General features: G+C 47.6%; 1 protein-coding gene across 1 annotated transcript in view; it reads right to left on the bottom strand.

Annotated features, from left to right (window-relative positions):
* The window catches only part of TMEM132B (transmembrane protein 132B), a 344,261-nt gene that overhangs the window by 239,937 nt on the left and 78,240 nt on the right, over window positions 1–26,084 (bottom strand). Inside the window, exon 2 of the mRNA XM_035099220.3 lies at window positions 546–1,452. Within this exon, the coding sequence (XP_034955111.1) occupies window positions 546–1,452 (907 nt within the window). The remainder of the gene's footprint in view (window positions 1–545; window positions 1,453–26,084) is intronic.

The raw sequence follows: 26,084 nt of genomic DNA, 5'->3' as shown, positions 1-26,084 counted from the left end.
TGTTAAACCCAATCATAGTCTGCCAAAGCGCCAGAAAAAACAGCACAGAAAGGGTTAAAAAACCAATCTCTGGCTACCAGCAACAGCAACAACAACAACAAAGGATCCGGGTGGAGACAAGCTGTAGTGTGAGGAGGAGCAGGAGAACAAATGGGGGGGGGACGACAACAACAACAGTGTGAATGGGCCGATGGGGTGCGTGCCAGCTGTGAGGGCTCTGCGTGTCACGTCTGACACGCGTGTCATAGGTTCGCCATCATGATCTATGTGAACCCCTGTGTGCATACACATCCACAGTTAGCTTTCAGGGAGATGAGGAAGACACTGTGCTAAAAACCTACAGCAGAAGCAGAGTCTTCTCCGTCCAGCGTGTAATACACCTGGATTTGGCTGCAGAAATGAATTAGGGCTCAACAGCCAGCTCTGTGTTTGATGGTACAAAGGGTGAGCCAGCCAACCCAAGTGGCTTCTGCTCTGTTGATTTATGACAGCACATACATATCTTTGGAGGGGAGAAAAGCATTCTTAAAAACCACAACACTTACCTTAGTGTAAACTGATCTGCTAGAGACCCACTGGCAAGGGATACGTGAAACATGACAAGGTCACCTTCCTTGACAGGACTGAGCGGTAAAGAGAGCACAAGGTTTTCGTCAAGGTTCAGCAGAGACTTCTTTAGCCGGTCTTGTGTTTGGTAAAGAATAACACTGCCAATCCTCTCCATTGATGCCAAAGGCACCTGTGCTTCCTCTTGCCCTTCCAAATGATGAAAGCTTTCGGTTTTCTGGTCCTCTGAAGAGCATTCCCCTTCCTCTGCATACACCCAATAGAAAAGCTCCACGGTGATCCCTTCCAAAGAGTCCGCCATCGGTTGATACTCTGGGGCCAATGGTGGCGGCAGAGACGTAAATGCAGAGCTGAACCAGCTCGGCGAGAACTCCAGCTCTGCAACGCACAATCCCAGCTGGCCTTTCAACCGACAACTGCCAACAGCTACTCTATCCTCCTGGAAGGCCATCATCCTCACGCAGGGCAGGATCTCCGATGGCTCATAGTCTTCCCAGTCTCTGCCAGCTATGTAGAACAAAGCTTGGACTTTGGGCCTGATGGGATATATGGAGCTGTCGATAACACGTGATCTTAGCTTCCAATTAAAAGCGACCTCGTTGGCAAAACTGAACAGAGTGGATGTCAGCAGGAGGTTCGGAGGGACCGCTTGCTCCACAGTAAATGGGCCATATGTCACATTTAACACCGGCAAGCTGGTGGCTTTGTGGACAAGGAAAGACTCCACTCGAGACTGCAAGCTAGCATTCCTCATGATATCCTGGTTGGTTTCTTTTAGGAAAAAGGAAACGTCGGTGTCGGAGATGTGGTAACTCACAGGGAGGTACACCGGCAAGCTCGCGAATCGTTGCATGCTGTCTACCACACCTCCTCGGCATTCCACCACTGCAAGCAACAGAAAATAAATTGCGGGAAATGTAACTTAGAGGCCCTGTTCATTATTCCCATTCAGCCCCTGTTCAAAGCAAATTATCTGCCATGCATTGTAGAACATTTCAAGAACACTGGGGAAGGTTGCTTCTTATGGCCAAATAGCACTTTAGGTCAACATGGCGGCCCTGTGTTGATTTCTCACTCATTTGCATTTCCCCACCTCCCCAACCCCAGAACCAACCAGAGTATGGGGCAGAAGGGGGCTCTGGAGGGGGAGGTTTCTGTAACATCTCCACCCCCTTAGGATTTTACACACACACAAACACACACACACACACACAAACACACAGGTTCCTGTTGAGAAAGTTAATGGTAGCTCTTAGACACAAAGGAAACAAAACTCCCAGTGGAGTAAAAAAAATCTGCCTTGGATAGTGAAACACCAATTGATGCTAAACCGGGACAATTTGAACCAGAAATGTTAAAGAGCCAGCTAGAGGGAGGGAGCGTGCATATTGTGAAGAAACAGAGGCCCACCAACAGATTAAGATCAAACATGGAACTGTCTGCCTCAAAACCTCAAGGTGCCAATTTAATACTCATCATTATTGGGGAGAGTAGACATGCAATACTGTGACACCACCCCAAAACAATTAAGACTTTGATGGCACCTGTTACTAGCAAGGATGACTCAGGCAATGCCAGCAGAGACTTAGCAGTGAAAAAACAAAAAGTGAAATTTGCAGGCTCCTTTCAAAAAGGCTTTCATTTTTATGTCATTAAAACTGCATTCCTCAACTTCCCGTGCCAAATCACTCACGAGATCTGTCATCCTGGCTCCGATCTCATCCTCTCTATTTATAAAAAGCTGTTCTGTTTATTTTCAGCCACTTGACATTACCTACATCTTAATTAAACCCTTCTGCATTTTGATCAAAGCCTACTCATACTCACCCTCTATAACTCAGTTTCTACACTTCTGGGAACAATACATCGTTTTCTTGAAGGGTTGGCCCCTTACAATAGGTAGAGTGAGGCAGCTGCCTCAGGCAGCAGATGCTAGGGGCCTTACAGCAGTTTCCCCTCTCATTCTCCCCAAGTCCCCTGAATTAGCCAGCTCACTGCACCTCCTAAGCTAGCCTGCTGTCCTCAGCAGCAGTGGTGGAAAGAAGATTCAACTGCTAGTTCAGATGAATTCTGCATATGGAACAGGGACTGCCATCTTCACAAGCCCTAACCCCCAGGATAGTTCAGTTGGTAGAGCATGAGACTCTTAATCTCAGGGTTGTGGGCAGGGCCGGCATGTCCATTAAGGCGAACTAGGCAGTTGCCTAGGGCGCCAAAATGGAGGGGGCGCTGGCCAGCCCGCCCCAAGCCCCCGCTGCCCGCCGTGCCCAGAAGGGAGAGCAAGAGCTCCGGCAGCACCTTCCCTCTCCGCCAGCACGGTGAGCAAGAGCATGACAATGCGCCACCAGGGCTGCAGGCAGGCAGGAGAGCACCTGCCACGGCGCCTGGAAGCTCTGGGCTGCAACAGGCGCTCGCGGAGGCTGAGAGCACCACACCCCCACCACCCGCGTCACCCCACCTGGGGCTGGGGAAGGGACCTGGCAGGCAGGGCCGCCTTCGCACCTCTCTGCCTCTGGGGCCACCTGCCTCCCGCACTGGCCGCCCCTCGGGGCGACGGCGGGAGAGCGAGCGGGGGATGAGGGGCATGGCGCTGGAGCGGCGCGGGACTCTGCGTGCCCTTCCAGCACTCCGGTTGTAGACCCTTGTGCCTGCCCACCCCTGTCCACCCCCGCCTGCCCTGGTCCTGCTGCCTCAGGACTCCCCGCACAGGACAGGAGGTGAGGTGGGCAGCTCGTGGCCCGCCCAGGAGCGGCAGAGGCGGCAACGGCGCCAATGCTGGTGCGCCCAGCCTCCCGCAGGGGGGCAGGTCAAGGAGGGTTGGGGAGGGGGCGTGCGCCAATTGAGGTGGGGGTAGTGGCAGCAAAGCCATGGGGCTTGATGGCTGGTTGTGCCCCACCGGCCATCTAGCGGTGTACAGGGAGGGGGGAGACCTCATTGCGCTCGCTGGGGCGCTCCTGGGGGGCCGGCGCCCTGTGTTTGAAATATGATTGGCCGGGGGGGTGCCAGAAGGTGATGTCGCCTAGGGCGCACAAAAAACCCTAGCACCGGCCCTGGTTGTGGGTTCAAGCCCAAAATTCGGCAAAAGATCCCTGCATTGCAGGGGGTTGGACTAGAAGACTCCCGTTGTCCCTTCCAACTTTACAATTCTACGATCTACAATCTAAACTTGGGTCCAACATACCTTAAGGGCCACCTGACTAAGCTCCACCTTAATCACTGGGGTCCTCTGAGGAAGCCTTTCTGGCATAGCTGTCAACCCTCCCTTTTTTTGCGGGAAACTCCCTTATTCCAGCGCCGTTTCCCGCTGCTATCCTGGATTGTTAGATATACCGTAGACTGTCCCCGGGACAGAAGGTCGGCAGTTCGAATCCCCACGACGGGGTGAGCTCCCGTTGCTCAGTCCCAGCTCCTGCCCACCTAGCAGTTCGAAAGCACGTCAAAGTGCAAGTAGATAAATAGGTACCGCTCCAGCGAGAAGGTAAACAGCATTTCCGTGCGCTGCTCTGGTTCACCAGAACGCCGGCTCCCTCGGCCAGTAAAGCAAGATGAGCGCCACAACCCCAGAGTCGTCCGCGACTGGACCTAATGGTCAGGGGTCCCTTACACCTTTATATCTCAGCTCAGTCACTGAGATCATCTGCAGAAGCGTGTCACTGGTCGTTCCCCAAACTGATGAGGCTCATTTGAAAACAAGAAATGGAAACTTTAGTGTCATCGGCCAAACCCTGGAGGATACTCTGCCAGAAGAGATTTTCTATTCCTCCAGACCTATGCAGGCAACTAGGAATACATCTTCCCACAATGGTTAAATTGGTGTCTTATCTTGTTATCTGGTTTTTATTGTACGGTTTTTATGTGCTTTTGTTGTATACTGCTTTGATATTTTTTATGAAATAGCGGTTTAGAAATGTTTTTTTTAAAATAAAAATAACCATTTAGAACAGTATCATACCACTTCTGGAAATGAAGTTTATTAATATTGCTGAGAGTTGTTAGGAGACTCTACTCCCCTCATGGAGCTACAATTCCCAGCATGGTTTAGCAATCAACCCGGCTTCCCAGGGAATTCTGGGAATTGTAGCTTTCTGGGGAATAGTGGTCTCCTAACAACATTCAGCACCCTTAACAAACTACAGTTCCCAGATGTTTCAGAGGAAGCCATGATTGTTTAAACTGGCAGATGGGCTATTGTTGGGAGATGGAATGGCATGGAGTGGCTGAAATGTTGAACTCCACACTACAACGGGTCTCTCTTGTACCTTCGCCTCCCTGCTGATCTCCTTCCCAACTGGCTGAATTGCATCTTAGTTACATTAGCCATCTCAGAAAGCAACCTGGATGTGTCTGCAAAGTCCCTCTGCCAGACGCGAGGGCCATTTCAGCAGACTCCATTACCAGGTGGCTATTTATAGAGGCCCTTGACAAGGAACGACACACCACAGCAGAATCTGAAAAATGGAAGTTTCCACCAGCTGAAGCTGAACTTGATGCCTAGGAAAGCTGAGAAGAATCAAAGGAGAGTGAGAAGGAGGTAAAAGGAAATGCTTTTGTCTGCCACTTGGGAAATGAAAGAGCTTATTGCATCTGGCAGGTTCCCTATTATATTGTAATTGAGGTGTGGAAATCAGCCTAAAATTTGGTCTAGCTCAGTGTTTCCCAACCTTGTGCCTCCAGATGTTTTTGGACTACAATTCCCATCATTCCTGACCACTGGTCTTGCTAGCTAGGGGTGATGGGAGTTGTAGTCCAAAAACATCTGGAGGCACAAGGTTGGGAAACACTGGTCTAGCTGACTCCCATCTTCACTGTTACAGCCTTTCCTTCTTGAACCTTCCCTTGTCACACCTCTGCATTCCTTACTTCTCTAGGTTCCTCAGATCCCTTCGCTAGTTCTGCATCGCCTTTCACACCCCGCACAAACATATGGAATGCTCAGGCTCAGGCAATTAAAACTAATCTGAAGGAGATTCAAGACAGACCAAACAAGGAAACTGGTGCCTGCAAACCACCAACTTTGCATTATCTTCAATTATCTGATGTCTAGTGGTTCAGACATTTTAGTTGATCAAAATATTGTTTGTTTTAAAAACAAACAAACAAACCAAATCATCTACTAAACCAGCTTTCCACAACCTGGAGCCCTCCAAACTACAATTCCCATCACCTTTGCCCATGCTGGCTGGGCTTAGACTCGTAGAATCATAGAATTGGAAGGGACCCCCAAGGGCCATCTATGCCAGTCCCCTGCAATGCAGGGTTCACAGCTAAAGCATCCATGACAGATAGCCATCCAACTTCTGCTTTAAAACCTCCAAGGAAGGAGAGTCCACAACCTCCAGAGGGAGACCATTCCGCTGTCGAACAGATCTTACTGTCAGAAAGTTCTTCCTAGCTTTTAGTTGGAATGTTAGTCCTATACTCCAAAGTAAGAGTAAACAAGCTTGATCCATCTTCCATGCCAGGCTTAACATACCCAGCTTCCTCAATCGTTCCTCCTAAGGCTTGGTTTTCAGACCCTTGATCATCTTGGTCACCCTCCTCTGCACATGTTCCAGCTTGGCCACATGCTTCTTAAATTGTGGTGCCCAGAACTGAACACAGTATTCCAGGTGTGGTCTGACCAAGGCAGAATAGTGGCCCTATTATTTCCATACTAGTCTTCTGTTGCCTTGAATAGCATTAGCTTTTAAGCTGCCGCATCACACTGTTAACTCATGGTTACAGGTAGGTAGCCATGTTGGTCTGGGTCGAAGTAAAATAAAAAAAATCCTTCAGTAGCACCTTAAAGACCAACTAAGTTTTTATTTTGGTATAAGCTTTCGTGTGCAGGTATCTGAAGAAGTGTGCATGCACACGAAAGCTTATACCAAAATAAAAACTTAGTTGGTCTTTAAGGTGCTACTGAAGGAACTGTTAACTCATGTTAAGCTTGTGGCCTACTAAGACCCTCTAGATCAGGCATAGGTAAACAAACTCCAGCCCTCCAGATGTTTTGGACTACAATTCCCATCATCCCTAGCTAACAGGACCAGTGGTCAGGGATGGTGGGAATTGTAGTCCCAAACATCTGGAGGGCCGGAGTTTGCCTATGCCTGCTCTGGATCCATTTCACATGCAATGCTGGCAAGCCAAATGTCCCCCATCTTATATTTGCGCTTGACGAGAGTTGGAGTCCAACAGCATCTGGAAGATATCAGTTTTGAGAAGCCTGCACTAAACATTGCAGCCCTACTGACATATGATTATTTAAATGTCCAAGAACATACATAGGAAATAGAAAACTTGTCTTATACCACGTCAGACTATTGATAAATCCCACTCAGTATTGTCTACATTGACTATCCAAGGGGACTGACTCTCCAGGGTTCCAGAGAGGGCTCTTTGGTCAGCCCTACGTGGGGAAGCTGGGGGTTGAACCTGGGACCTTTTGCATGCAAAGCAGATGCTCGGCCACCGAGCCATGGCCCTTCCACAATCAAGCCACATTTCGGTTTCCACACAGAGATGGGGTCAGCAGAGTTTTGACAGCTCCTGTTCATTAAAAGGTGCAGATAAGAAATAAGAGCTGACTTTCAATGCAACTTTAAGAATTCACTTCTCAGAACAGAAGCTTGATTTGCACATCTTTTCCTTGATGTGAGACAAGCCTCCCACAGGACTCTACCACCTTAAGACCTCGCACTAGGAAGAGATGGTATCATGCTCCACTCAAAATTATGTCGTGTGTGAAATAATTCATGTCAAGGGAGGAGGCTTCTAGCTCCCCCCCCCCAAAAAAAATTGTCCCTCCAGCCACAGTTTTGGCTGTGTGATAAGACTGTACCAACACAGACTGTACCACCACAGAGGACAAACCCTGATGTCCCCTCCAATTATTAAAAACATAGACTCTACCCTGCTGGGTCAGTCAAAAAAGTCCAAACAGCTACAATCCAAGAAACCCATGAACAGGATGTAAAAGACAACAATTCTCCTAGTTCATTTCTTGCGTGCAACTTGAACATGGAGGCTCTACATAGCTTTCATGGCTTGAAGGCTGCCTCAAAGGCCTTGGATAAAATTAAACAAATAAACAAATATCTATCCTCACTGGCACGCAGGCAGCTAATTGGCGCGCCACACTCCTTGCTCAAATCTTGGTGGAACTTCTGCTGAAGAATAAGAGGAGTCAAACCACAGATGTGGGCAACCACAGCCAAATCCAGAGGTGGGGCAGAAGATTTCAGAACATGCATTGGACCAGGAATAGGCAACCTGTTGGACTCAGTGGGCCCGATGATTATCTCCCTCCACCCTATGAGCCAACTTTCTCCCAGTCCTGCCACACTCACAGTCACATTTGGTGGGGATGTGAGAAAGAGCCTTTTCAGTGGTGGCTCCTAGACTTTGCGACTCCCTTCCCAGAGAGGCTAGACAGGCTCCCTCCTTGCTGTCCTTCCACCAGCAAGTGAAGGCTGTCTTATTCCAGCAGGCTTGGGGGAACTGACTGCTGTTAAGGACGGGCCTTTTAATAGTGCTGTGCTATATTTACTATGTGTATTTTAATAGATTTGGGGCTTAAATTGTTTCCATTCCATTGTATTTTAATTACTTTTTAACTATTATCTTTCATGTTTTTAGCTTCCTGTGCTTTATCTGTGTTTGCTTCAATTTTTGTAAGCTACCTTGAGTCCTGGCTCTGCGAGAAAGATGGGATATAAATAAATATAATAATAATAATGAATTTAGTAATTGTGGTAATTATAATAATAGCATCACCAGCAACTGATCTGTAAAATAGCTTAAACAAAGGATCTGCTATGCTCCACGGCACACAGCTTGGAAACACGGTGTCTGCTACCATGGGGGGTTCAGAGTGTCCCCCCCCCCTTCCATTTGCTGAAGTTTTGTTCTCAGTTCTGCCTGCTTATCTTTGCCGATGCTCAAGTGGTGATGAAAAATGCATGAAAGTCCCATCCGTGCCCTTAGATATTTTGTCGGTATCTTCTACACACACACACACCACGTCACAGCAGTAGCAGTAAAAACATACAGATGGAACCAGAGAAGAAATCTAGTCTTTATGTGTTGTAGCAAGTTAACGGCTGGGAGGGGGGTTTCGCCCCTGGAAACAGGGTGATGCATGGGCAAAAGATTTGGGGCATAATATTGAATACGATGCGTGGTTGAAACCGTGGAATGAAACGATGAGATTTACTGCAGGTACCGCTCTGAAAGAAAATGTAATAAAAATGATGTATAGATGGTATTTAACACCAGTAAAATTAGCTAAAATGTATAGAATGGGTCTAAAATGTATAGAATGGGGACCCAGGTGGCGCTGTGGTTAAACCACTGAGCCTAGGGCTTGCTGATCAGAAGGTCGGCGGTTCGAATCCCTGTGACGGGGTGAGCTCCCGTTGCTTGGTCCCAGCTCCTGCCAACCTAGCAGTTCGAAAGCACGTCAAAATGCAAGTAGATAAATAGGAACCGCTACAGCGGGAAGGTAAACGGCGTTTCCATGTGCTGCTCTGGTTTGCCAGAAGCAGCTTTGTCATGCTGGCCACATGACCTGGAAGCTATACGCCGGCTCCCTCGGCCAATAATGTGAGATGAGCGCGCAACCCCAGAGTCGGTCACGACTGGACCTAATGGTCAGGGGTCCCTTTACCTTATAGAATGGGTAGTAAAACATGCTGGAAATGTCAAGAAAAAGATGGAGAACTTTATCATATGTGGTGGACACGTGAGAAAGTCAAAAGATTTTGGGAAACAATGAGTTGAAAAAGATGTTTAGGTATACTTTTCCCAAAAAACCCAAGGCCTTTCTATTGGGATTAATGGGAGAGGAAAGAGCAAAAAGTGATCAGAGATTATTTATGTATGCCACAACCGCTGCTAGGAGTTTAGTAGCCCAAAAATGGAAAGTATAGGAGATACCGACGATTGAGGAGTGGCAGACGAAAATGATAGACTATGCAGAATTAGCAAAGTTGACCTACGGAATCTGAGACCAAGGAGAGACAAAAGTACCAAAGGGAATGGAGTAAATTCATTGACTATATGGAGAAGAACTGTAGGAGTTTAAAGACAACTTGCGGGACTGAGATGAATCCTATGAACAGAGTTAAAATGTGGGTAAAAATGAACTGCGTGACAAGAGTGATCAATAAAGCCGAATGGCGGGAGGGAGGGAAGTCACAGCTCGGCAGAGCGAATGGAGCTGAGATGAGGAGATATAAGAAAGATTGAAATTGTGTTTTGTGTTGTTTTTGTTTGTGTGTTGTTTGTTTATTTGGAAAATTGAATAAAAATCTTTTTTAAAAAAATTGGAAACAGGGTGGTGCTTGGTGCTACCATCCCCTCTCTTGCAAGGGGGTGTGCACCTCTTGCTCCGGGGTGGGGACCATGTGGCTCTACAGATGTCCTGGACTGCAACTCCCATCATTCCAAACTATTCTGGCAGGGGGTAGTGGGAGTCCATCAATGTGAGGAGGGCCACAGGTTTCCCCACCCCTGTTATTTATTACATGTATTTATTATGTGTCCCTATAGCCTGCCCCCATTCACCAAATGAGAGTGACTTACAAAAATATTCCAATAGAAAGCAGGTGCAAGTTCCCTTTAAATCATAAAATGAAACCATGAAACACCAATGATCAAAGATAACTAAGCAAGTGCTAGAAATTACCCCAGAATTGGTTTTACTAAATATCTTTCAAGATAACAACGCTCACGCAAATCATAAAGAACTTATAATCCATCTGTTGTCAGCAACTAGAAACATCATAGCCAGGCACTGGAGGGACCTATCGGGAGTGGGCTTGGACCAATGGTACCAAGTTGTATGGGAAACAGCCCTGCTAGAAAAACTAACCAGTAAGCTGAAACTGACACGGGGACAAACAGAAGAAGACACCTTCACCCCAGTATGGTTCCCCTTCATCACTTATACAGCCCAACAGGACAATGACAAAAACTTACCGTCAGCATACAAATCAATATGGCTAACTTGATCAAAACACCCTCCCCACTCACGCAAGAAATTAAGGATCATCACAGCCAACCATAAATGAACAACCACATTCTAAGACAAATCCTGACCTCTCTCACCAACAAAGAAACACGAACAAACAACAGAGAACCTGCACAAACGACGCTGACGCCAAACCCCTACACATATCAAGAAAAACAGAAACATTGGCAATCCACCACACCCAACTCCCCATCCCACCTACCTCTTTCCCCCCCTTCCTCATAATGTCTCAACAAGTAAAATTGATGTGTAAAAATGATGCATGGAAAAAAAATGAGACATTGCACTACCTTTGTAACCTAAGAAAATCTTTAATAAAAATAATTATTAAAATGTCAAAAAAAGAAGAAGAAGAGGGCGGCACACAGCAACAAAGGAGGAGAAAGGACCAAGCAAAGGTCCGGGGGAAAAGAATGTATGGCTGGACCAGTTATCACAAAGGGTACAGTGTCAGTGCAAGATACACCTCAGAGGGGAGGTGATTCTACACAGACCAGGAGCCACTACTGAGAAGGCCCTGTCACGTGTCACTACGTGGGAAGCAGCACTGCCAACCAGATCTCTTGTTCGTACACTTCTTCTATAGCCAGCACTAGGAAGGAGGAGGAGGAGAGGACGATGACGATGACGACAGCCTAGCTTGCTTTTGCTTGCTTGCCCAATTGCTGGGCATTCTCTAACTGAAATCAGTGGGGAACTGAGTTCATATTGAGTCCACATATTGTTCAAACCATGGGCGTAGCCAAGAGGGGTAGAGAGGCAGCTGCCCCCCCCAATCAATCCATATCAATACAAATCAATACAAATCTGAGGTTCTGTCCCCCCAATAAATGACTGCCCCCCCCAAAAAAAATCCTGGCTACACCCATGGTTCAAACTATGCAGCCCACACATGCACAGTCGAATGCCAGTTCACTGAGCTCTATCCCAGTGTGCATTTTGCTTTTCACCTGACATTGGCACGAGGGGGGAGGGGGGTGGAGAGAGATAAAGAATATGGACCTTTCACCTCTAATGGCTCTGTTTGCCCAATTATCTGTTTTAATAATCGTGTATTTATTCATATCTACTTATTTTTAGATGACATTTTTATTAGGAGTACGCAGTGGGTTTGGATGAATCCCAAGCTTCCGACAATTCTGGGTTGGTCTGAAGTGAAGCAGAAACTGAACAAAGCATCCTGGATCAAAATCAGGATGTCCTTCCAAAAGCATCCTTCCAAAAGCATCCTCAATGATTCAGACGCTCCCCACCCCCCACCCCAAAACAAAACCCACTATAAACATCTACTAGCTAAAATCAAAGGCAGTGTCTCAAAACATGTAAGTGAAACACTTGGGAGTAGATCACACACCAGGACAGGGAGGAGAAAGACAAAGGGCTCCATTGTGACTGATAGGTCTAGCTTGGAATCAGGGAGGATAATTTTATCTGGCCTCTTCATTCCCAGTGTTTTGGGTAAAACCAGCAAGCATGCCTTTTAGTTTCCCCCTGCTGCAGCAAAATCAGCATGCACAAAAACGCTGGACTGATTTGCCTGCAGTGTGAACCTTTCCCAACTCTACAATATCCTTTTCGGGTGAGGCAACCAGAACTATACCCAGCACTCCAAATGTGGTCACACGACAGATCTCTATAACGGCATTATAAAACTCTATAACAGTTTTATTTGGAATTCCTTTCCTAGTGATTCCCATCATGGAATCTGCTTCTTCATGGCTGCCTCACACTGTCGACGTCTTCATCAAACTATCTACTATGATCCCAAGGTCTCACTCCTGTTCAGTCACTGCCAGTTCAAATCCCATGAGAAATGTTGATTTAAGGAGGAGGCGAGATTTTAGGCTGTTCGCCACCACGATAATTTATTTCTTAACATTGGTGGGGGGGATTTTGTTTTATTCACATTCTTCATACATGTCATCTGCAGACCACAGAAATCCTCACCACTCTCGCAACAGTGTCCCTAAGGGATGGGAACAGTGATGCTATTTCCACCAGTGTTGTTGTTGCTGGCATCCATCTGTCTCAAGAGGCAATGGAGTGCGCCTCGGGGGGTGAAAGCAAACCGCTGGAGAATCACAGCACCTGCAGTGGCTGCAGAGACTGGTAAATTGCTACTACTGCCACTTGTACTGCTGTTGTTGCATTAACAGCGCCAAAATGACATATCCTGAACTGCTCAGATGACAAGACTCCCCCTCTCAGCCTCGCTGGTATGGTCCAAAGGAAAGCAGAGCACTAGCTTAGCTAGCCATGTATGCACTAGCTCAGTAGTGATGTATGGAAGTGAGAGCTGGACCATAAAGAAGGCTGGTCGCCAAAGAATTTATGCTTTTGAATTATGGTGCTGGAGAATTGAATTGAATTGAATTATGGTGCTCTTGGGAGTCCCATGGACTGCAAAAAGATCAAACCTATCCATTCTGAAGGAAATCAGCCCTGAGTGCTCACTGGAAGGACAGATCCTGAAGCTGAGGCTCCAATACTTTGGCCACCTCATGAGAAGAGAAGACTCCCTGGAAAAGACCCTGGTGTTGGGAAAGATGGAGGGTACAAGGAGAAGGGGATGAGATGGCTGGACAGTGTTCTCGAAGCTACGAACATGAGTCTGACCAAACTGCGGGAGGCAGTGGAAGACAGGAGTGCCTGGCATGCTATGGTCCATGGGGTCACGAAGAATCGGACATGACTAAATGACTAAGCAACAAGCTTAGCTGCAGGAGCTGCTGGAAGGAGGCATACAAGATGCCACCCAACTGTCTTAGCAACACCATTCCAGATTTGTGTCAGGTTTACTCCTTGGCCTTTTCTTTTCCCGAAGATATCCCACAGATTTTTCCTTGGGGTTTACTCCTGAAGCTTTCTCACAAATGAGTATAGCAGCAAGGCAGCGGAGGTTTAGGTTCAGAGTTCTCCTTCTCCTAGATGGGCTACCTTCCCAGCTGGACAAGCCCCATTTGCCACTCAGTGTCCACCAAAGGCATCTACAGAATCAGACAGGTCTCTTCCTGTTGGCCAGTCATCCATACAAGTAGGCATTTACGCATGGCCACCTTCAGATAGCAAGAAAGCTTTCCTGCTTTAAAATACCGCTTGTAAATCTTATTAAAGTAATCCCTTCCCTGAACTCAGATTATTGCCTTCACCTTTATGGTGGAATAAGAAATTAATTTCCCCCACCATAATAAGTGCACGATAAGAAGGCATCACTCGAAACTTAACTAGAAGATTATAATTAACTGTCTTTGAATAAAGCTAAATTTAAACTCGGGCCAAGCATTTGTTCCCTTACACCCCTCTTCAGCAAGTCAATGAACAGGCAAGGCTGGATTAGCAGTCCCTCGCCAGCTCTGCCATTGTTAGCGGAAAGGCGCTTCCCGCTCAGAGAAGCGGAGCAGAGCTGTAATCCAACACCCAGAAGGATTCAGGATTAACGTCTTCTTTTTGCGTCTGCCGCTCACCGAGGTTTAAGACCCAGAAGGTAAGGCAGATACATAGCTAATATGAGGCCACATTTGCAAATGCTGAGCACGGTGAATTCTCAAAGCCTAAATGGTCTCCACGGATAATTGGCACCGAGTCTTAAGTCACCACAGCGTGACTTTATGCCTATGTGCACCCACGCCTAGGGAGAAAATTCATAGCCAGGAGCCATCGCTCAGTGGTAGAGCCAGCTCCGCGTGCAGAAGGTCCCAGGTTCAGTCCCTGGCAATCTCCCAGCCCTTACTGAAACTCTGGAGAGACATTGTCAGTCAGTGCACAAACTAGACGGACCAATGGTATGAGGCAGGCTCCTGTTTTTCCACAAGCACCCTAAAACTTATGACTGTGGCGTGCCAATGGTCTCAACCCAGGGGTGGTCAAACCCAGGTGCCTTGTTCTCTGTTAACTGGACACAGGAGGCAGCTACTGGCCTGCTCTCTGCTGCACCATACAGAGTAGTACTATAGATGCTGGCAAAGCAGGGACAAGTGATCATAAGGAGCCAATGGGTTTTGATCCAGCCCAATATGTAGCATGTCAGCCTGGTTCCTCAGCCCCAGCAATTTCTCTTTGGGGTAAAGGCCCAGCCAGTACCCATGCCTAGTAATTTTGCTCGGAGGGATTTTTGCTCAGAGGAAACCTATTGAAATTAATAAAGTCAGGTAAGTCAAAACCTCGAATTACTGTGCATCTCCAGGCAAATAAGGCAGGACTCAATTTATCTAGCAAGCTATCTCTGCTTGCCTGGCTCTTCTTGAAGCCCCCAGCACAGGTCAAGAGTTCGAGAGAACAAATAGGAGCTTTGCAGCTGCTAAGGCAAGCCAATATTTCTTGGGCCTTGTTAATACCTAAATTTAAATTAAATTTATGGAGTTCAGAAATGGAATTTTCAGACAATATTGACGCCAAGCTTCCCTGCGTGATTTGCTTCTAATTTTCATTTTGCTCCTTAATCTCAAAGAGAAGTAAGCTTTTTTTTTTCTCTCCCTACCTTTGCTTAAAAAAAATAAGGAGGTGGGAAACCCACATTTTATACTATTTTTTTTATAAACATTGCAGGTTTCATAAAGAAACCAGCACATAAACAGACCTATACAAGAGTGCATAAAACTATATAAAAATATGTACCTGTGGACATGCATACAAAATTATACTGCAGAAATATAGTCAGCATGGCTCTTTTTATGTGTATTATAAATATAAGTAAAAAAAAAATCTTCGAAAACTTTGCATATAATTAGTGTAACGAAATGGCATTGTAGACATGGCTCAAGCATAAGCAGTGTGAGAGGCCACATCCAATTTGCAGATGAAACCAAACTGGGATGGGTAGCTAATGCAGCAGAAGACAGAATCAGAATTCAGAATGGCTTTAACAGATTGGAGAACTGGGCTCAAACTAAGAGAATGAATTGTAAGAGGGGCAAATGTCAGGTTCTACACAGGCAGGAATAACTAGCTGCACCAATACAAGGTGGGAGATAGCTGACTTGCCAGTAGTACATGTGAACAGGATCCCAGGGTCTTAGTAGACCATAAGCTTAACATGAGTCAATAGTGTGATGCAGCAGCAAAAAAGCTAATGCTATTCTAGACTGCATCAACAGAAGTATAGTGTCCAGATCTAAGGAAATAATAGTCCCGCTCTATTCTGCCTTGGTCAAACCATACCTAGAATAATGTGTCCAGTTCTGGGCACCACAATTTAAGAAAAATATTGAAAATCTGGAATGTGTGCAGAGCAGGGCAACCAAGATGATCAAGGGCCTGGACTAAACATTAGGAAGAACTCTCTGACAGTAAGAGCTGTCTGACAGTGGAAAGCAATGTGAGATTAAGCCCCGTGGAGGCCCCTAGGCAGTCAAAATCTCGGGGGGGGGGGCTTGCAAATTATCTCCTAACTAGTGTCATTCAGCCCGTTAAATAAACAGGCGCTAGAACATTCAGCCTCTTTCGGCGGCGGCGGCACGCGGGGGGGCAGCTGGCCCCTTCCACGGCCACTGCTTTGTCGGGGCGCTCCGCTGAGGCCAGCTGGGCAGCAGGCACCCAGGAGAAGGCTGTGATTCAGCCTCTTTCTGCGGCGGCACGTGGGGGGGGTGGCTGGCCCCTCCCATGGCCACTGCTTCGTCAGGGCGCTCCGCTGAGGCCAGCTGGGCAGCAGGCACCCAGGAGAAGGCCACGATTTGGCCTCTTTCTGCAGCAGCGGCGCGTGGGGAGGCCGGCTGGCCCCTCCCACGGTCGCTGCTTCGTCAGGGCGCTCCGCTGAGGCCAGCTGGGCAGTGGGCGCCCAGGAGAAGGCTGCGATTCTGCCTCTTTCTGCGGCGGCACGGGGGGGCAGCTGGCCCCTCCCACGGCCGCCGCTTCGTCAGGGCGCTCCGCTGAGCCCAGCTGAGAAGTGGGCATCCAGGAGAAGGCAGCAATTCTTCTGAGGACCGCGAGGGAAACGGTAGGCAGTGGGGTGGGGGGGCAGAGAGAGAGCATGCGTGCGTGACGCCCACTTGCTGCTGGTCGCGGAGGGGAGCGTAGGGTGGGGGAGGAAAAGGAAGCAGCCTCCTCCTCACGCAGTGAGGCGCTTGTCCGGCCGGGAGCGGCGGTTGGTGGCCGCAGGTAAAGAGTAGGCAGAGGGGTGGGGGGGAGAGCGTGTGTGTGTGTGTGCGTCCAGTCTCTGCGTCCAATCCCTGTGTCTGTGGCGCACATGCGCAGTAGCACGGACACAGGGACACAGGGACTGGATGCAGAGACACTTGCACATTATTATATAGGATACATTTTTGTTATTGTCTTTCAAGATCAAATCAATATTATTTTGATCTGTTGTCACAGGGGCCCTAAAAGGCACGAGGCCCATAGGGTGGTTCCTGCTCTGCCTATTTGGTAATCCAGCACTGGTGGAATGGTGTCACTTGGAAGGCTGTGAACTCTCCTTCCTTGGAGTTTTTAAAGCAGAGATTGGATGGTCATCTGTCATGGATGCTTTAGTTGAGATTAGTGCATTGCAGGGAGGTGGACTAGATGGCCCTTGGGATCCCTTCCGACTCTACAGTTCTATGATTCTATAATTCTAGGAACACTAGGGTGCTGTCTTTGAAAAACATAATAACAGAGGAAGCTTATACCAGGTCAGACCACTGGTCCATCTAGTTCAGTATTGTCTACACTGACTGCTAGCAGCTCTCCAGGGTTTCAGGCAGGGGTCTATCTCAGAGATGTCAGGGATTGAACCTGGGACAATCAGGTGTGCAAAGCAGATGCTCTACCACACAGGAACACTGGAAGCCACATTATACCAGGTCAGATCATTGGTCCTCCTACCACAGTAACACAACGATATATGAGCACCAGGAAGTCTCTTTTTTTATTTTATTTTTAAAAATCACCTTTCTGACTTTTGCAGACTGAGTTGCAGTTGATCTCCTAAGCTCGGCCCAGTGAGCTACTCTGGCAGTCAAGAGTCCTCAAGATTTCAGAGACTGCTATAATCTCCCAACTACATGCACAGAACCATTGGCCAACTTTTGGAATACTTTGTATTCAGTGTTGTGAACGTGCAAGCTACGCTAAGCAAGGAGAGTGACAGCAGAAAAGCAAGGATTTATGTTAGCTGGGGCCTATCTGTCACAGAGATAGGAATGCCGAGACAGTCCTTTTATTAAAATCAGTCTCCAGCTACAGATATTGATCTAAGCAGCTAAGGTTGAATAGCACAGCATGCCACCATCTCTCAAAAAGTTAGTCACTGGCACAACTGTAAGACATTGGATGCAGCATGCCAACTCTATGATCCCCATCAGAAACTAACACCCCAAACCTCCAGTTATTCTAGGGTTACCAGATATCCCCGTTTCCCGGGGACAGTCCCCGGATTTGCAAACCTGTCCCCGGATGAATTCCACCCCCAGAATGTCCCCGGATTACATCTAATGTCCCTGGAAAATGTGGCAGTGGCAGCAGCAGTCTCAGCAGCTTGGAGCCAGCCTGGTAGCACAGTTGGCTCCGGCTGGCTTCAGGAGCTGCTTGCTGCCGTGCCTCGCCGGAAGTCCCCATATGATGGCGGTGCAGGGGCTCTAAGATGCAGCTTCCAGCCTGCCTCCACCTTCCCTGACCCCAGCAACTAAACTGCGAAGGGAGGCTTCATGCTGCCTATCAGAGCAGCCCCAATCCCAACTCCTACGTGCGTCCAAGCAGGAGGGGGCAGGGATCTCTCAGTTAGGCAGTGTGATGCCTCCCTTCCCAGCTGAGGGATCCCTGCCCCCTCCTGTTTGCATGCAAGTAGGAATGCTCTGGTGGAAGGGAGACATCGTGCTGCCCGAGCCTCGCCGCCACCACCACTCTCGGCCCTCCTTCCCCACCTTCCATGCCTGACCCACTGCACACCGCTTCCCCACCACCACCACCAAAGAACCAACAACTCAGGGGCTGCCCAGGCTCATGGAGAAAGGAGATAGAAGCCTCAGAGGCTGCCCAGGCTCATGGAGAAAGGAGATAGAAGCCTCAGAGGAAGGGGAAACATGGCGGTTGAGGTCAAGGCATCCAATATATATGAATCCGGGGACACTTGAAATAAATAAATTCTCTCTCTCTCTCTCTCTCTCTGTGTGTGTGTGTGTGTGTGTGTGTTTTATTTATTTAAAGTGTCCCTGGATTCATTGAAAAAAAATCTGGTAACCTTAAATTATTCTGCAAGTAATCTGGAGTTTCAACGAAGGAGGAAAGATGAGATGGAGGTCCTTCAGCACCATGGACAGAGACATAAAGAGAGTCCTATTGGATCAGATTAGGATTTGGGGGTTAGTGAGTTTAATTTGCTTCACAATTTAATGCAAGCACACCTTTTTCCGCTTCCAGCGCCACTAGGCAAAGCAAAACTATTATGGAATTTACAGTTCTCTGAATTTTGCAATTCAGCTGTCCAACCAAAAAGATGCAATAAAAACAGCATGAATCAGGAATCATTTACCTTGGGCCTGCTCATAAAAAGCAAGTCTGGAAGGAGAGACTAGGGTGATACCTGCTGTTTCCAGGAACTCTCTTTTTTATGAGACGACTGGTGAGTGAGCTGAGAGCCTGTTTGGACCCTGGGTGAGAACCTCGAGGCTGACAGGGAGGGTGTGTCAGAAGGAAAATAAACTGAGATAGATGATAGATATAGATGATAGATAGATAGATAGATAGATAGATAGATAGATAGATAGATAGATAGATAGATAGATAGATATAGATAGATTTGTAGCTTTTTTATTAATGTAACATTTTTATATGTAACTGTGTGTTTTTGTAATGTTTTGTTTAAGTTGTCTGTTGCTGTTTTGTTTTGTTTTTGTATACCACTTAGAGTGGCTTTTTAACATGTATTAAGTGGTATATGAATTAAATAATCCATCAAATAATCTATCCATGTCCAGAAGCCAGGATAATGTGCTGTATGAATGAAGCCCCATCAAATTTCATCTACAAAACCTGCTCAGACCTTTTCCAGGATGGTCCTCTCAACCATTCAGTGAAAACTAGATGTTGAGAATGGCATTGGACTATCATTCCACACACACCCCCAAACAACACCCCTGCAAAGTAGGTTAGGCTGAGAGAGCACAAGTGGCTCAAAACCATTTAGCAAGTTTCATGGCTGAGGAAGGATTTTAACCCAAGTCTGAGGACTTTATAAACATCTAGCATTAAAGGCAGCATCAGAACCACTGCCCATTATTATCCTTGGTTTGTATCCTGCAGCATTCCTACTCAGAGCAGACCCACTGAAATGTATGAACATGACTAACGCTGGCCCATTACTTTCTATGAGTCTCCTCTGAGTAGGACTGGCATTGAATAAAAGGCATCAGGTATAATAGGGCTTAAAATGTATGGTGCAGATTGAGGTGGAGCAGAAGGAATCAGGTGCTCCCGACTGCGCAAAAACTCCAAAACATGTGCGCCTGCTTTCATAGAATCATAGAGTTGAAAGAGACCACAAGGGCCATCCAGTCCAACCCCTTGCCAAGCAGGAAACACCATCAAAGCATTCTTGACATATGCCTGTCAAGCCTCTGCTTAAAGACCTCCAAAGAAGGAGACTCCACCACACTCCTTGGTAGCAAATTCCACTGCCGAACAGCTCTTACTGTCAGGAAGTTCTTCCTAATGTTTAGGTGGAATCTTCTTTCTTGTAGTTTGAATCCATTGCTCCGTGTCCGCTTCTCTGGAGCAGCAGAAAACAACCTTTCTCCCTCCTCTATATGACATCCTTTTATATATTTGAACATGGCTATCATATCACCCCTTAACCTTCTCTTCTCCAGGCTAAACATACCCAGCTCCCTAAGCCGTTCCTCATAATGCATCCTTTCCAGGCCTTTGACCATTTTGGTTGCCCTCTTCTGGATACGTTACAGCTTGTCAGTATCCTTCTTGAACTGTGGTGCCCAGAACTGGACACAGTACTCCAGGTGAGGTCTGAGCAGAGCAGAATACAGTGGTACTATTACTTCCCTTGATCTAGATGCTATACTCCTATTGATGCAGCCCAGAATTGCATTGGCTTTTTTAGCTGCTGCATCACACTGTTGACTCACCACACTGTTGGCTTTAGAACCTGCCTCCTCCCTGTGTCAAACACCACACTCCTGCCTCCAGGGCCGGCCCTATGGCCAGACTGGGTGGCGCAGGGCGCCATGGCGCCAGCCCGTCGGCCGCTCCGCCACGCCCTCGGCAGCAGCGCTGCGTGCTAAGCCTGCCTGTCGCGTAGCAGCGCCCTCAGCAGACGTGCTGCGCACTGAGCCCAGCCGCCCGTCGCGCTGGAAAATGGGGTGGCGGCGGGGCGTCAGAGGGATCCGCCGCACCACGGCGCCAGGGCACCAGAGGTGCTTAAGACGGCCCTGCCTGCCTCTGAGCTGCTGGGGCTGATCCCTGAGAGGGGGCTCTTCCCTGCAATCCCACAGGTGTGCAGAGTGAGAAAAAAGGTAGGACCCAATCCCGACCTGCCACAAGTAACATTCAAAGTCTGTATTGCTTTCACCAGTCAAAAGGGGGGGGGAGAGGAATCATCATACTTCCCCATCCTCCATGAAAAAGAAAAACCTCCCAAGAACATCTTGTGCACAATTCCAATCTCGTGGGCCTCATTCCAATGGAAGAGAAATTTGAAAGCTACATCAGTTCCTTCCAAAGGACAACTCCGTGTGCCTAGTTTTGTGGGCAGCCTCCCCTGGCTGGCACCTGAGCGCCCTCCATTACATTGAAGTGCCTCCAGCTTCATTTTGAAACAAAAACAGCCTCTGGCCATTTCATGCAAGAGTTGCTGCATAAACCATCTTTGCCTGCCTAGGGTGTCACTCGGCACTCCCCACCTCAAAGCCAAAACACACACACACACACACACTTCCCAAATCCCTTGCTTACTTAAATATACTGCATTATCAGGACACCCCCAACCTAATGTTTTCTCCCCAATCCCCGAAACCAACGAGATACATTTTTTCAGCATTCCTCATATGCGTTTGACATCTTTTCCAAATGCATGGCAGATGCTGTCGGAAAAGGACAGGATGCGCTTCCCTGGGTACCACTCATCTTTCCCAGCAATGATCAAAGGCTGAGACATGTCCTTCAGATATGGCACAAACAGCTCCCCTCCAGTTAGGAAGCAGCTATTTCTCTGCTTGGCGTTACACTTTTCTGGAGGGGTTCGGGTTTGGTTGGTTGGTTCCCCCCTCCCTTTTCTTTTTCTTTTTAAAACTCAGGGCTCCAATACGTCTTTGCTGTTTTGAAACCCTTGGAACACCCAGCAACCTCCCCTGTTGCTGCTCCAAACAAGGCTGATCCTGGGGAAATTTGTCCAAAATGCTGGTGTGTACAGAAGTGAAACTTTGCAAGTGGCTGTCACGGGACTGATGCAGGGTGACAGTTAAGCTACTGGCAGATGATTACTCACTTATGATGGAAGAGAAAGAAAAGGGCTCTGACTTGTGAACTAGCACTCAGCCTTTGTTGATGAAGTCATATTAGAGATGGAGGGGAGTTGTGTTTTCGTGGAAATCGGAACAGAACAGGGCTGGTTCATGCATTCAGACTTAATAAATGGCACCTGAATGTGTGAGACCTTATTTCATCCACACACAAAAATGCCCTCAAGGCAACCTGGAAATTCTGTTTCTGACAGGAGTGAGGAAGCTGTGGAACTCCAAGAGAAGTTGGCCTCCAACTCCCATCAGCCCCAGCCAGCTTGGCCAATGGAGATGGACGATGGGAGTTTGAGTCCAGCAGCATCTGGAAGACCCGTATTTCTGGAAAGGCTCAGGGATAGTGCACCACATGGATGGGGTTGAATGTAGCTCCCCAGGCCTCTCTATCTGGCCCTCAGGACTCTCCCAAGACCACATCCCTATACCATCTCTGCTCCACACACCTCTCGTGTTTCCCTGCCTGGAAAGTGTCCATGAACTCTGAAAATGACACTTGCTTGCCTAGATCTAGAGGAGCATGTGCACATGTGTAGAAACTAGCCTGCTGCACAGAGGTAAATTTTCCATCCACTTCTCTGGCCATTTGCACCTCTGTCCCTGCCCACCAGCAGCATGTGGCCCCCCTCAGAAGGTTGCTCAGAAAGGAGTGTGGCATCTGGGGGCTGAAAGGAGTTCCCACCCTGGGTGTTGGGGGGGGGGACAACAGTTCAGAGATGGAACACCTGCTTTGAATGCAGAAGGTCTCAGGTTCAATCCCAGCATGGTATAGTGGTTAAGAGCGGTGGTCTCATAATCTGGTGAACCGGGTTCACTTCCCTGCTCCTCCACATGCAGCTGCTGGGTGACCTTGGGCTAGTCACACTTCAGCCTCTCAGCCTCACTCACCTTACAGAGTGTTTGTTGTGGGGGAGGAAGGGAAAGGAGATTGTTAGCTGTTTTAAGACCCCTTAGGGTAGTGATAAAGCGGGATATCAAATCCAAGCACCTCTTCTTCTTCTTCTTCTTCTTCTTCTTCTTCTTCTTCTTCTTCTTCTTCTTCTTCTTCTTCTTCTTCTTCTTCTTCTTGCAGCTCCAGTTAGAAGGAGCAGATCACAGGTGATGGAAAGGGTCTCCACCCAAGACACTGGGGAGCTTCCTCTACCAGGATAGACAGCACTGGATTAGATGGGCAAGCTCAACATATTACAGCCATAGGACATGCCCAGTCATAGAAATGTAAGATGTAAGGGAAGCTTTGGGCAACAGATGCAATGACTCAATAACTTTCAGTGACACCTGTTGACAATTCACTGAAATGAACAAACAATTTGCAATGGGGGAGGAGATTGGAAAGGAATCAGCCTTCCAGGTGAGGGACCCAAAGCAGGAAGCCGCTTTGTACCAAGTTCAAACACTACTTTTCACAGGTCCAATTATCGTCTAGGGTTGCAATACAACCAGTGTTAGAAACTCAGGTGTATAAGCTAGGCGCCAAATGGCACCTTAAACCTAGATTATGGTCGGCACAACTGAAGGTCTATTGAAAGGGGGCTGGTCTAGATGATCCTCCGGGTCCCTTCCAACGCTACAATTCTATGATTCTGTGATCTCACTACTTTGCTTGCCTGTAGTTGACTCTTACAACAATTCACTTGTCCCAGTATGCAAGAAGGAAAAACAGACACTGGGGAAATGGAAATCGGATGAACTATGGACTAAGGCAGAAGTTTTTAAATGGTGGTCACCAGCCTGGCACCCAGAAATCTCCACATAGTCAGACCCGCACCAGGAGCAAAATGCGCCTGGCTAGTTTCAAGCACTGAATTTGACTGTATTATTATTTCTGGCCAAACAAGTTAGACAGGGGTGCATTTTTATTTATTTCTTTACATACATCAAAAACCTGGAAAGTTCGTTTTCCAGAGGCTGATGGAATCTGTTACCACAAGACTGTGATGGCTACTAAGAACATTAGACAGATGCATGGAAGGAAAGTCTATCAGTGGCTTAAAGCCACGATGGCTGTGTGTACAGTGGTACATCGGTTTGCGACCGCAATGCGTTCTGCGGAGGCAGTCACTCGCCGAAGCGGTCACTCCCCGAAGACATGCTTCTGTGCATGCGCGAAGCGCCGATAGAGCACTCCTGCGCAGTCGCGCGCTGCGCAGATCACTTCTGCACATGTGCAAGCTGCGCAGATCTCGTCTGCGCATCCGACGCCGCGGAACCCGGATGTAAACACTTCTGGGTCTGCAGCGGTCGCTCGCCAAAGCGGTCGCAAACAGAGGTAGACGTAAACCGAGGTTTGACTGTATGCGCAACATAACTCTGGATACCAGTTACTGGGGAACCACAATGGGGAAGGGCTATTGCCTTTATACTCTGGCCATGGGCAACCTGGGTCTGGCTGTTCAGACCTGAATAAAGACATCGGATTCTTATCTCATTATACATGATAAAGCTATCTTTAGCCATCTCACCCCTTGCTTTTTCCTGTAAGACCAATTGCAGTCGTTAACAGTCGTCAACAGCTATCAGTCAGTCAATCACCCTTTCCCACCACCCTTCTGAGTAATACCCCTCCCCACCCTCTCACTATATATAAGCGCCTGGTGACTTCTCTTTCAGTGTATCTGAAGAAGTGTGCTGTGCATGCACACGAAAGCTCATACCTATGACAAACTTACTTGGTCTCTAAGGTGCTGCTGGAAGGAATTTTTTTTATTTTGTTTCGACTACGTCAGACCAACACGGCTACCTCCCTGTAACTAAAACAAACAAAAAACACTCCCAATTCTCTTTTTAAACACTCTCCAAGGTAAATAAGCATAAAGACCCTAAAGATGCCATCTGCCAAGCCAGGGCCGGTAGGTTTTGTTTATAGGAGGTTGGACTAGATGACCCTTATGGTCCCTTCCTATGATTCTATGATTCAATCAAGAGGTGTGTGGCTTCATTACTGATGTTTTTCTGTTCCATTTGCTACAGAGTTGTTGCTGCTTAAGAAGCAATGAAGCCACATTTAAATTATACAGTGGTACCTCAGGTTACAAACACCTTGGGTTACAAATATTTCGGGTTACAGTGTCCTCTAACCCGGAAGTAGTACCTCGGGTTAATAATTTTACCTCAGGATGAGAACAGAAATCCTGCTCCAGCGGCACGGCAGCAGCAGGAGGCCCCATTAGCTAAAGTGATACCTCAGGTTAAGAATGGTTTCAGGTTAAGAATGGACCTCTGGAACGAGTTAAGTTCATAACCAGAGGTACCACTGTACAGATATTTGTACACACTCTTCTCAATATATGCATCTTGTCTACATGCATGAAACAGACATTTCCCCTGCATGTTTCCCCCTAAAATACAAGGACCCAGTGTGGTGTAGCATGTCAGACTAGGACCAGAAAGACCCAAGATCAAATTCCTGTTGAGGTAAGTAGCTAGGCCCAGTCACCGTATCTCAACTTGTCGTTGTGGAAACCAAAGGGGGAAGGGGAGGAGCCTTGTATACTACCTTGACCTCTTTGGAGGGGAGGAGAAGAAGAAGAAGAAGAAGAAGAAGAAGAAGAAGAAGAAGAAGAAGAAGAAGAAGAAGAAGAAGAAGAAGAAGAAGAAGAAGAAGAAGAGGAGGAGGAGGAGGAGGAGGAGGAGGAGGAGGAGGAGGAGGAGGAGTTTGGATTTGATATCCCGCTTTATCAGTACCCTAAGGAGTCTCAAAGTGGCTAACATTCTCCTTTCCCTTCCTCCCCCACAACAGACACCTTGTGAGGTAGGTGGGGCTGAGAGACTTCAAAGAAGTGTGACTAGCCCAAGGTCACCCAGCAGCTGCATGTGGAGGAGCGGAGACGCGAACCCAGTTCCCCATATTACGAGTCTACCGCTCTTAACCACTACACCACACTGGTATGGGGTACAACTCCATAGCGTGCGCGCGCACACACACACACATATGCAATGTACATTGCAAAATTCAGAGCAGTTTGCAATCTGTTAATTGCATTTTGATCCGCTTATAAATCCTGGAGCTACACGTTTGTCTGGTGTGCTTTGAAACATGGACAAAACCAAATTCTCCTCCATCC

The sequence above is a fragment of the Zootoca vivipara genome, chromosome 16 (genome assembly GCF_965207765.1).
Source record: "Zootoca vivipara chromosome 16, rZooViv2.hap1.1, whole genome shotgun sequence".
NCBI classification, from domain to species: Eukaryota; Metazoa; Chordata; class Lepidosauria; order Squamata; family Lacertidae; genus Zootoca; species Zootoca vivipara.
This window is presented reverse-complemented; position numbering and strand designations above follow the sequence as displayed.